At 37.4% G+C, this 13,331-nt stretch overlaps 1 protein-coding gene across 1 annotated transcript in view; it reads right to left on the bottom strand.

The window, feature by feature from the left end:
* Positions 1–13,331, bottom strand: part of LOC118027186 — a 107,904-nt gene that overhangs the window by 69,864 nt on the left and 24,709 nt on the right. Inside the window, exons 14-18 of the mRNA XM_035030411.1 lie at positions 12,260–12,313; positions 11,472–11,576; positions 3,332–3,385; positions 2,745–2,849; positions 1,243–1,296 (exon numbers count right to left, since the gene is read on the bottom strand). Of these exons, the coding sequence (XP_034886302.1) occupies positions 1,243–1,296; positions 2,745–2,849; positions 3,332–3,385; positions 11,472–11,576; positions 12,260–12,313 (372 nt within the window). The remainder of the gene's footprint in view (positions 1–1,242; positions 1,297–2,744; positions 2,850–3,331; positions 3,386–11,471; positions 11,577–12,259; positions 12,314–13,331) is intronic.

Raw genomic sequence — 13,331 nt, 5'->3', positions numbered from 1 at the left:
TCTACATCCGTAACATCTCTTCTATATGTCCCTTCCTCTCAAGTCTGACAGAGAATGATTTACTTCTGCCCTTTATTGTCTTTTGCCTGGACAATTACAATATGCTCTCTAACTAGTTTCCTTGACTCTATCTTGTACATATACCTCCATCCATCCTTTATACTTCTGCTAGAGCAAGGTTTCTAATTTGCAAAGCTAATCACACAGACTCCTGCTTAAAATCCTGGAATGACTCCCCATTCTCTGCAGGATGAAATTCATACTACTTTACTAGGTGTTCAGGGCTCTCTGTGATTTGTCCCTTATATTAGTTTCCTATTGCTGTAACAAATTACCAAAAACATGGTGGTGTAAAACAATACAGATTTTTTTCTCTTATAGTTCTGGAGGTCAGAAGCCCCAAATTAGTTTCACTGAGCTAAAGTCAAGATGTTAGCTGGGCTGGTTCCTTTAGGAGACTCTCAGGAGGAATCTGTTCCCTTGCCTATTTTATTTCTAGAGGCTACTTACACTCCTTAACTTACTCCCCTTCTTCTGTCTTCAAAGCCAGCAGTGTAGCATCTTGCTTCTGTTGTCACATTGCCCTCTACTCTTTCTGTCATCAACTATCACCTTGCTTCCCTCTTCAGGGGACACTAGTGATTATATTTAGTGCTCAACTGGATAATCAAGGAGAACCTCCCCATCTCAGGATCCGTAATCACATCTCCATGATCCCTTTGGCTATATCAGGTAACATTCACAAGTTCTGGGGATTAGGACCTGGATATCTTTGGGAGCCATTACTCGGCCTACCACATCCCACTTCTTACTCTCTAAGTTTATTCCTAGCCAAACTCCTGACAGCATTTATGCTTTAGCTACCCCAGATTTTTTCTAGTTCCATAAAGCATCATACAGTTTCTCATTTTGGTGCCTTTTATTATTTTTTCTCTATCAGGAATGCCCATCCTACTCTTTCTGGCAAAACTGACTTATAGTTTAAGGATCAGCTCATGTGTTGCCCATTCTATTAAAGCATTTCCCAATTTCTCTTCCTCAGGTGCAAGTGACCATTCTGCCCCTTCTTTACTTTGTACAGGTTTTTGACATAGCACTGATAACATTTTATTGCTTTTATTTATATGTATTTATATGTTTTTTCTTGCCCCAGCTAAATAAGCTCCTGGAAGGTTGGTTTTTGTTGATTCACACTTGGTATTTATAGATGTTGAATAATGAGGTAATAAAGATCTAACCCACCTGTAAAAAGATTTCCTTCATCCATTACCACATTCACTTCAATCTTCCCCTCATCTGTAAGAGAAGACAGAATTTTATGCATAAAAAATAATAGAAATAGAAGACATAAAAGTCATACCCTGAAGTACAACACAAAATTCAGCAAATTTTAATGATTTGCTCTAGAATTTTATCCTATTTTCTTATCAAATGGAAAATGTGGAAAGACAAAGCTCTGATTATAAAAAAAGATACTTAATTTCACACTTCTAACCTCAGTTTTTATTCTATTAAGATAAACTCCACATAGTAGAGTGCTGGGCTGATATTTAAAAAGTAGCCCTCTCTGTTTTCAGATAAGGAAGAACTCCATTTTATTTATTATGAGGCTGACGAGCATCTTAAAAAAGGCAAATGCTCCAACAGGAAAATCTGACTTAGAGCATTAATAATGCCTATTCCTATAGTGGAATGACAGGTGACACTTAGCTGTGTTCTTCTACTACCCACACTCATTATATATTTAAAAAGCTTTGATCAATTTAATTGAACTTTAATAATTTTTTTTAAATTCTGTATTTTTTAGATCTTTATTTTGTATTTTCCTCTTAAATGGGGGAATTTCATAGGAACAACCTGATAGATTGTTAGTGCCTCACAGGAAAATGTCTCATCCATTCTCATGTATTTCAATTGGTCCCATAGAAGACTTATGATAGTCTGAAACAGGTCTCTAATGCTATTTCCAATTGGCTCATTGACCTGGAAAGTAGTACTTAGGGAGATGGCTGATACTTCCACAACCAAAATCACTGTTGTGGCATTCCAGTAAACTTTCAAGATACCTGGGAAATGTGATAACAAAAAATATATACATCCTGGGGTGTCTGGGTGTAAGTAAGCACTTGCAAGAATAGGCTCCATGTGCACTGTATATGTAGCCTGCTGGAGTTTCTGGGGGTTGTCCCAGCTTTTTTTTTTTATTTTAATTCCAGTATAGTTAACATACAGTGTTATATTAGTTTCAGGTGTACAATATAGTGATTCAACAATTCTATATATTAGCCAGTGCTCATCACAACAAGTGCACTCCCTAATCCCCATGGAATGCCTTTTTTTTTTTTTTTTCCTGGAGAATTTCTTTGTATCTTCTGACAAGTTTTTCTCCAATTCTCTACTTGGCCAACTTAGCTTTTCCCTCCTTTAGGATCTTACTAAGTGCATTTTTAGTATTATAGCATAACCACAAAATTTTATGATGACCTGTCAGCATATAAGCCTCCTTACCAGACTGTGAACTCCTAGAGGACAGAGAACCTGTCATCCTCATTTTTATATTTCTAATAGCTATGTATATTAGGCACTCAATAAAGTCCACTGCAAGTATTGATGAGTTCTTGAGAACTGGGCTGTTATCTTTCTGTTTTTTAATGTTTCTGCACACTCTAAATATATGTACATATGTATATATGTACAGAAATTCTCATATACGAAGGCAAAGTTTCACTGTAGGAGCAGCTTACCATCAGCAGGCAGGTTGCTAAGCAGGTCAAGGTATTCTTCTTTTTCCAGGTTAAAGCCCATATTTTTCATGAAAGGTCCTAACTTATTAACATTAAGCTCCACTCCTTAGGGAAAAAAAGGAAGGGAGTGAGAAAAGCAAACGATAATGATAAAGTAAAAAATGCTAGGCACGTCTGTGCATTAATTAGAGGGAGTACAATCAAAGAAACAATAAATTTTTGTAAATGAAAAGAGTTATCATGGGAATGAAGAACAGAACCTGCTCCTCATTTTTGTTGAGAGGATTTGACTATAGCTCTCATGAGACATTTATAAGAAGAAAATGAAAGGATTAAGCAAGTCTGCTGAATTCTGGTAAGACACTGCCTTTATAATTCTACTCCAAAAATAGAACTTGAAATGAAATGATAGACAAAAATAATTCCTTTGAAGGTAGTTATGTTAAAAGTATTACATGATGAGACAAGAATACTTGATAAATAAACAGGTTAGGTTGACAAATTTGTCATCACCAAAAATAAATGTGTCTTTTAAAATGTAAATGCAAATCATAAGGAGTCTCAGTTTTACCTGATTGCTCACTTACCTTTGAGAGACCTTATGCCATCCAGCAGTCTATGCTTATACAATTTTCCAGCAGCTGTAGGATAGGGCACAATACAGTAATTGGTTAGGGGACCTGTTGTAATAATTCAAAACCTACAATTTCAGAAAGGACGATTCTTAAAATTTTACTCATTTTTTTTTCTGTTTATATCCCAACTTAAGAGTTAAACCAATGGCAGAAAGCCCTCCAGATAGTAAATCTACTCACTTTTTTATTTGACAATTGAAACAATTATTGATGGTGTCTTGCCATACTTTTTTCCTATCTCTCTTTTCATCTAACTCTCATTTTCTACTCTTTTGCATAAGATCATACATATTAATGCTCCCAAGGATAACTGTAGATATAGTGGGACTCATGAGTGAAGAGATAGATGATTTTTGAGCTAAACAGCCTGACAACCATAATAGGACATCTTTGAATATTAGTACTGAACATTTCTACATGTTTTTCACATGATATCAAATGGATATTGTTTTAGATATTTTCATTGACAAGCCCGTGAAAATAAATTCCACAAGGTAATCCCTTAGTGGATCTCATCTGTTGCCATCACAGGCTTCATATTTTACAAAAATTCAAATATAGATTTCTATTCCTATGTAGATGATGCACTAGCATGAATTCCTGGCTCCTTCCCCAGAAATCAACCCTGAAGAAACTGAAGTCTGAGTAGAAACCTGGGTTCCAGGAATGAAGTGAAAAGCCACAGCGACACCAGTGGGTGATGGAAAGCTGTCCCAGTGTGAGTGTATGTCCTGACAGCCTAGAGTGGAGGGCTTATTAGCAGTGCGGTGAAAGGACCAATTGGGGAAATATATATATATATATATATATATATATATATATTTTAAAGATTTATTCATTTGAGACACAGAGATACAGAGAGAGAGAGAGCCTGAGCGGGGGGGGGGGGGAGACAGAGGGAGAGGGAGAAGGAGGCTCTCTGCTGAGCCAGGAGCCCGACGTGGGGCTCGATCCCAGGACCCTGGGATCATGACCTGAGCCAAAGGCTGATGCTTAACCAACTGAGCCACCCAGGCGCCCCTGCCTCAGGTATTTTATCCTCCATCTCTCAATCTTTAGAGCTGTTGGATTACAATCTATATTATAGGTTGCCTTCTTCCAACCCTACTTCTCTCTGAGTTTAAAGGTGAAACTCTGACCAGAGGTGGTGCGTGAAACAGTTTCAAATCAGGAAAATGATCAACAGTATTTGGGTCTCTCTGCCCTGGGGCTCATCCCCTCCCTTCTTCTTAAGCCCAACAGGCTGGTGTGGAGTGGAGCCGGACTTTACACCTTTACCTAAAGCACATTTCCAAACACAGTAATGATGCTGCAAGAGAACAAAGGCTCATAGGACTAAAGTAACTAGTCACCTGAGGAATACAACTACTTCAAATACAAATAATAAACAAATAAACTGAATAACGTATGCTTTTTGAATAAGAATTATTGGAATAAAAGGGCCAGAAATTTAAAATAAGCATGATACAGGGGCACCTGGGTAGCTCAGTTGGTTAAGCCTCTGACTCTTGATGTCCGCTTAGTTTATGATCTCAGGGTTGTGGAATCAAATCCTGTGTTGGGCTCCCCACTGAGTGGGGAGTCTGCTTGAGATTCTCTCCCTCTCCATCTGTCCCTCCCCTTGCTCCCACTCTCTCTCTCAAATAATGTTCCCTAGCCACTGGACCTAGTGTCATTTTGCTAATGAGTTTGTGGCTATTCTGTAGTTCTTTCGTCCCTTTTTTCCTCTCTTGCTGGCTTCCTTTGTGAACTGATGATTTTCTGTTAGTGATATAGTTTGACTCCCTTCTTTTTAAGTCTATTTTAAGCAGCTAACAGCTTAACTTCAATTGCATACAAAAATTCTACCTGTTTAATCCCTCCTCACATTTTATGTTTTTGATGGCACAATTTGCATTTTTTATATTGTGTATCCATTAACGAAGTATTGTAGCTATAGCTATTTTAAATACTTTTGTCCTTTAACCTTTATACTAGAGTTAAGTGGTTAACACACGACAATGTTACACATTAGAGGATTCTATTCTATGTACTTACTTTTACCAGTGTGCTGTATACTTTCGTATGTTTTCATGTTACTCATTAGGACTCCTTGAGGCATTTCTTGTAAGGCATGCCAAGTGATAATAAACTTCCTCAGCTCTTGTCTGGAAATATCTCTTCTTCATTGCTGACGGACAATTTTGCTGGACTTTAATGTATTTTTGGTTGACAGGTTTTTCTTTTAGCACTTTAAATATATTATCTCACTCTCTCCTGGCCTGCAAGGTCTCTGTTCAGAAATTTGCTGATATCCTAATGGAGGTTCCTTGGTAAGTGACAAGCTTCTTTTCCTATTGCTTTCAAGATTCTCTCTCCATCTTTGATTTTTGATAGCTTTATTATATTATGTCTTAGCAAAGGTCTCTCTGGGTTGAATTTTTATTGAAAACTATGAGCTTCATGAACTTGGGTGTTCAAATCTCTCCCCAGATTTGGGGAGTTATTAGCCAGTTAAAAAGATAAGCTTTCTGTTCCTTTCTGCCTCTTTTCTCCTTCTGGTACTCTAATTACATGTAAATTATTTCTCTTAATGGTGTCCTATAAGTCCCATAGGCTTTCTTTATTCCTTTTCATTCTCCATCCTTTTTGCTCCTCTAATTGGATAATTTCAAATGATCTTTCTTCAGGTTCACTGATTCTTTCTTCTGCTTGGTTCAGCTGGGTTTTTAAACTCTTTATTGAATTCTTCAGGTCAGTAATTGTATTTTTTAGCTCCAAAGTTTCTGTTTAATTCATTTTTACATTTTCCATCTCTTTGTCGAACTTCTCATTTTGTTCTTGTATTGTTTTCATTATTTAAATTGTTTTTCTGAGTTCTCTTGTATCTGAGAACCTTTAGAACAATTATTTTGAATTCTTTGTTAGGCAATTTGTGTATCTCCATTTCTTTGGGGTCAGTTACTGGAAGTTTACTGTGTTCCTTTTGTGGTGTCGTGTTTCCCTAATTCTTCATGATCCCTGCAGGTTTGTGTGTGTGTCTGTGCATGTAAAGAAGCAGTCTCCTCTTCCAGGCTTTATGGACTATTTTTGGTAAGAAAAGACCTTCACTTGTCTATAAGGATGCACTGGAGTTGTGACTCTGGGTCTAGTGGTGGGTGGTGTCAAGAGTGGGGATGTGTGGTGGCTCCAGGTCTGGGGTATGTGGTGTCTTGTCGGCTCATGTTTCTGGGGTCCACGACATCAAAAACTGCACGTTCCTTGGTGAGAGCTGTGAGAGATCCACAGTGGCTTCAAGGGCTTCTGGGGTCCTTGGCAGCACCCAAAGGTCCAGTGGTTAGGAAACAGGCAAGGTGGTAGTGGTGGCTGGAGCCAGTGGTTTGCACATGCTCAGCTGTGGGGGCTGGCAGCAAGTGCATCTATAACAGCAGGGGCTGGCTACAGAGACACTCCTAGTGACCAGGGTGGCTGGCTTCTGTGAACACAAAAACCTGTGGAGTGAAAACTTCAGTGGCAAAATCTGTAGGACGTCTGCAGCGGCTGTTTTGACAGTTGGTTTCTTCAGCAGTAAAAGCTGTTGGGATCCTCTGTGGAGCAGTCTGTTGGGGTCTGTAATGAGGTCCTCAGTGATGAAAACTGGGGGGTATTTTTATTTTTTTTTATTTTTTTATTTTTATTTTTATTTTTTTTTAAAGATTTTATTTATTTATTTGAGAGAGAGAATGAGAGACAGCACGAGAGGGAAGCGGGTCAGAGGGAGAAGCAGACCCCCCACCGAGCAGGGAGCCCGATGCGGGACTCGATCCTGGGACTCCAGGATCATGACCTGAGCCGAAGGCAGTCGCTTAACCGACTGAGCCACCCAGGCGCCCGAAAACTGGGGGGTATTTTTAGTGTTTGCAAGGGCTGTTGAGGTTCTCAGCAGCAAAAACTGTGGACGTCATTTGCAGATGGGGTCATTTGCAGATGAGGCCACTGGGAACTATGGTTGCTCTCACTATGTGGCTGATACTGGTATCCCCTTCCCTTTTTCCTTGTTCTTAGTCATCTCTAGATGTCTCACTTTTGTTGGTCACTGGGTGAAGTGAAATCTAAGCAGGTCCTTTGTGTAGGGCTCCAAAAGGTTGGGGAAGCTGGTCATGCAGCTCACTCTCCTTTTCTTGTGAGGGGAACTTTTTTGGGCTGGGGAGTTCCCTCTTGGCAGTGAGAAGGGCTGGTGTAAGGGTATGGGATGATGTAGGTAAAACAAAACTGTTCTTTTTACCCTTTTTTTGTGGTTATTCTCAGGGTGTTTTTGTTTGTTTGTTTTTTTGCTCCACTGTGTTGCTTAAGGTTTTTTTTTTTTTTTAATTAGCACATAGTGTTTTAATCACCTCTCTCCCCTACATTTATTTTTTTATTTTTTTACTTAAGGTTTTTAATTAAAAGTGGATTCCTGAGCTCTCCCAGAGCTATTTTCATTTTTTAAAAAATATTTTATTTATTCATGTGAGAGAGAGAGCAGAGCAGAGACAGGGGCAGAGGGAGAGGAAGCAGACTTTCCGATGAGTGGGGAGACCGATGTGGGGCTCGATCCCAGGACTCTGGGATCATGACCTGAGCTGAAGGTAGACGCTTAATGGACTGAGCCACCCAGGCTCCCCTGTGGATAACTGTCTAATTGTTGATCTTTGTTGGGGGAAGGAGGCTAGGGTCTCCTACTCTGCCATCTTGGTGACATCTCTCCCCCCAGAGTAGTTTCTTAAGAAATGATATTTACATATAAAATTTTTTTCTGAACCTTTTCTCATAAAATGTCTTATTTTGAAATATGAATTTTATTCTCACACTTGATTGATGTATTAGTGGGATATAGAATTCCAGGTTGGAAAAATTTTCTAATAATTTTGAAGGTATTATACAATTGTCTTTCATCTTCAGGAGTTGTGAAGTCTAGTACCATTCACATACCCCAAACTTTATATGTAACCTGCTTCTTTCTCTTTGGAAACTTTTATAATCCCTTTATTTCTGGTGTTCTGATATTTCACAACATACTCTGGTGTGAGTCTTTTTCTACTCCTTGTGGTAAGTACTTGGTGAGCCCTTTCAATCTGGAGTCACATTCTTTCAGATTTGGAGACTTCTTAAAATATGATTTATTTTACAATTTCTTCCTCTATTTTCTTTGTTTTCTCTTTTTGGGAATTTTTCTATTATCAGTTGTTGGATTTCTAGGATTGATTTTATCATCTTTTTTCTCCTATTTTCCATCTCTTTTGTCTTTTTGTTCCAATATTCAAATTCATCTTCTAGCCCTTCCACCCAATGAATTTCTAAATTTCTACTGCTTTTTTCCCAAAGAGCTTTAAAAAAAATTTTTTTAAGTTCTCCTTTTCCACAATGCCTCTTATCTTGTTGCATAGCCCCCTTTTCTTGTTTCATAACTAGGGATTTTCTCATCTTTCTGAAGATATTAGTTAAAATTGTTTTGAATTATTTTTCTGCTTTTTCCTTTGACTACAGTATCCCCTGCTTATCTGCAGTTTTACTTTCCCTGGTTTCAGTTACCTGTGTCAACTGCGTTCTGGAAGCTGATGACCTTCCTTTTGATGTATCATCAGAAGGTCAATAGTAGCCTAACGCTACATCACAATGCCTACATAATTCATCTCACTTCATCTCATCATGTAGGCATTTTATCATCTCACATCATCACAAGAAGGGTGAGTAAAGTACAATAAGATACTGAGAGAGACAGAGAAAGAGGTCACTTGCATGTAACTTTTATTATAGTATATTATTATAATTGTTTTATTTTATTATTAGTTATTATTGTTAATCTCTTACTGTGCCTAATTTATACATTAAACTTTATCATAGGTATGTATGTATAAGGAAAAACATATAGAGTTTGGTATTATCCATGGTTTCAGGCATCCATTGGGGGTTTTGGAACATTTCCCCCAAGCATAAAGGGGGATTACTGTATTTCCTCCAAGTTCCTTCTTTGCTGTCTTTTCTGTCTTTCATGTAACAGACTTTTATTATACGTCATATGATTCTTGATTATTTATGTTTAAGGGCAAGGTGTTTTTGTTTTAGTAGCACAAATGTCTTTTCATTGCAGGCTGGAGATGTCAGTATCTGAATAAAGGATATTGGAATTCACTGCCAGCATCTAGAGAGGCCAGTGGAAGAAGATGACTTGGAGGATTTCACCATGCATTATGTTGACTTTCACTTAATCTCCCTGTTTCAGTAGAAAATTCACTCCCAACCTTGGCTGTGTCTGATGTCCCAGAATCTTTCTAGTTTAACCTCTCCAGAGAGTAAATCTCTATATGGCATTGATAAGAAATACTTGCTTAGCTGTGGAGTGAGGAAGGGGTTCCGTAGATCACATTGCTCTTTTTAAAGACTTTCTACTTACTCAGCCATCAGAAAGGATGAATACCCAACTTTTACATCAACATGGATGGGACTGGAGGAGATTATGCTAAGTGAAATAAGTCAAGCAGAGAAAGTCAATTATCATATGGTTTCACTTATTGGTGGAACATAAGGAATAGCATGGAGGACATTAGGAGAAGGAAGGGAAAAATGAAGGGGGGGAAATTGGAGGGAGAGATGAACCATGAGAGGTTATGGACTCTGAGAAACAAACTGAGGGTTTTAGAGGGAGGGGGTGGGGGGATGGGTTAGCCCGGTGATGGGTATTAAGGAGGGCATGTACTGCATGGAGCACTGGGTGTTATACGAAAACAATGAATCATGGATCACTACGTCAAAAACTAATGATGTATTATATGGTGACTGACATAACATAATAAAATAAAATTAAAAAAAAATAAAGACTTTCTACCAATTCTTCTACTTTCAACTGTACTCACATTCCTGACTTTGGAGGTAACTGGTGCCTCCATTTCCTGAGCCTTTTATAGTTTTGTGACACAAAGTGGCTGCCTTCTTCTTCTTCTTCTTTTTTTTTAAAGATTTTATTTTTAAGTAATCTCTACACCCAACATGGGGTTCAAACTCACAACCCGAGATCAAAAGTCAAATGCTCTACTGACTCAGCCACCGAGTGCCCTTGAAGTGGCCTTCTTGTTTGCTTCCCCTTTCAGGCTCAGTTTTCACCATTTATGTTCTTTCATCCACTTTCTGGTTTTTGAAATTTAACTGACACCTCTTATCTGCTATAATGTTCTCTACTCTTCTCTTAGTCTTTGTAGATTATGGCTTTTTAATTTCTTTTACATCTTTTTAGTATTTTAGGAAGTGGTAAAGATAAATGCAAATATTAAAAAAGTACAGTGTTTATCCAGAAACTCAAAATATGTATCTCTGTCTTATCTACTCAACTAGATTATGAACTTTTTAAGTGCAAAGACTGTTTTATTTTGAGCAGTAAGATTCTGGCATATATCTTCATAGTTCCTGAAGCTAGAAAAATGACTTAAATATAGAAATTATTTAATAAACATTACTGGATTTTTGAAATAGAAAATCTAATAACTAATATCTTTATTTTATATTTTAAATATTTAAAAAATTTCTCATATTTCCATAGCCTTCATTTTGTTTATCCTCATCATCATCATAGATAGGCATTGTTATTATCCTATTTCACAGACAGATTATATCTGAATTATTGATCAGATTGAGTCAAGTTAATAAAGTATTTCTCCACATAATGTAAATGTGTAATCTGTATTAGATCAACATGAAATTATACATGGTTCCCCAAACTTGCCATGATCAGGTATGTCTCTTTGCCTTTTTCAGTGCTTTTATTTTTAGTTCTTCGCACCTCCTACCATCAAACTTTCCAGGCCTGTTTGAAGTAATAACAACTCTGTGAAGCCTTAGAGAATCCAGGTATAGTTGGTCAATATCTCCTTTGTACTTTCATAGCAGTATAGATATTCATTAATATTACAGCACATACATAGTGCATAGCATTTGTTTTTGTTTTGTATGTGCTGTCCATCTCTACACTGAGTGCTTTTAGGACCTGGACTTCGTCTCATTCATCTTTGTAACTCAGAGCCTAGTATTATGTCTAGTATGATGGCAACCAATTAACTTTTACTGGGTGGATGAATACCTCACTGGCAAATTAAACACTCACCATCAAGTGGCAAACTTTTCATCAACACAGTGTTCTCCTTCAGTTTGAGTCTTAACCCTATGTTTTTCAGAGTATTTTCCAGGTCTTCAGAGGTAACTTCTTCCCCTTAAAAAAGAAAATAATGGTAAAAGGTCAGATTTCAAACTTTAAATCATCATCATCATCATCGTATCAACTATTTTTGTGTAGCATCATTCTCAAATATAGGATAAAAAGCAATGGAAACATTAAGTATTGTCTAATTATAGAAAATTAGAAAGGAGATTCAGAAATAGAACTTCTTTTTGGTAAAAGGGGGTTCATCAATGTTGGGAAGAAGGTACAGGATGCAGTAAGTTCGGTTTTTTAACAGCCCACTAAATTAACTGGTGTAAATAATTCTGCCAGCCTGTAATATTTGCTCTATTGTTTTATTTTTGCCTAAATTATGAGTTTGTTCACATGGTCATATTACCTGTATGTGTAATTTGCCTTAGCATTTTGCTATTTGAACAGTAGAAAATAAAATTATATTACTGAAAAACTCCAAAGAACATAGGCGTTGTTATTTATGCATTACACTGTGGCCTTTTGAATAAGACGTAGGTAACAACTGAATAGAATATTGACTAACACTTAATTTATAAGGTTGTTTCTTTAGTTATATATACATTACCAGTTAAAAGAGATATAATGACAGAATTAATATATCATGAATAGATAACAGAAAATACTTTAAAAATAACTTCTTTTGTTAAATATTAAGAGATTATTTTTATTATGCCTTATCATAATTTCTTCTCACTCACCTAGAAGTTCATGCACTTCATCCAGAAGTTTATCCAGTTTAACTCTTCTCTCCTCTACAAGGCAAGACAAAATTTAGATATAGTCCTGCTAGGGACTGAATTGTGTCCCCTCAAATTCATATTTTGAAGCCCTAACCTCTTTTTTTTTTTTTTTAAGATTTTATTTATTCATTTGAGAGAGAGACAGAAAGAGCACACAAGGAGGGGGAGAGGCAGAGGGAGAAGCAGGAGCCAGCCAGGAGCCTGATGTGGGGCTCGATCCCAGGACCTGGAGATCATGACCTGAGCTGACGGCAGAAGCCCAACCATCTGAGCCACCCAGGTGCCCCAGCCCTAACCTCTGATATGACTATTTGGGGATAAGGTCTTTAGGAGGTAATTAAGGTTGTGAGGTCATAAGGGTGAAACCCTAATCTGATAGGACTGTGAGCTTAAAAGAAAAGGAAGATAGCCTTTCTCTCTCTGTCTCTCTGTATCTCCCCCTGTGTCTCTCCCTGTCTCTCTCCATCTTTTCTATTCCCTGCTGTGTGAAGACACAGTGAGAAGACAGGCTCTGCAAGCATGGAAGAGAATCCCCATCAGAAACTGAATCAGCTGGTACCTTGATCTTGGATTTCCCTGTATCCAGAACTGTGAGAAAATAAATTTCTGTTGTGTAAGTCACAGACTACAGTATTTTGTTATGGTAGCCTGAATGGACTAATACAGGTCCCCATTACATAAAATTCTTAAACTGTGGAGTAAAGTATAAGAATTTACCAGTTGCCCAAAGTTCCCCCCCCCAATTAGATATTTTATTTTCACACTATATAAGCACAAGGTTGAAAAAAAATCTAAGTATGGTAGATACACCTACTCTATTCATTCAACTTTTTCTTTTTGTGTTCCTCATTCATCAGAATGGAAGAAGATAATTTATTTTCTTTTTTTTTGTTTTTTAAATATCAGCTTTATTATCTTCTTCTTCTTTTTTTTTAACAGATAATGTATTATTTGTTCCAGAGGTACAGGTCTGTGATTCAACAGTCTTACACAATTCACAGCTCTCACCATAGCACATACCCTCCCCAAT

Source organism: Mirounga leonina, unplaced genomic scaffold, assembly GCF_011800145.1.
Source record: "Mirounga leonina isolate KUSES-001 unplaced genomic scaffold, KU_Mleo_1.0 Mir_364, whole genome shotgun sequence".
In the NCBI taxonomy this organism is placed as follows: Eukaryota; Metazoa; Chordata; class Mammalia; order Carnivora; family Phocidae; genus Mirounga; species Mirounga leonina.
The sequence above is the reverse complement of the archived record's forward strand: the minus strand, read 5'-3'. Positions and strand labels throughout refer to the sequence as shown.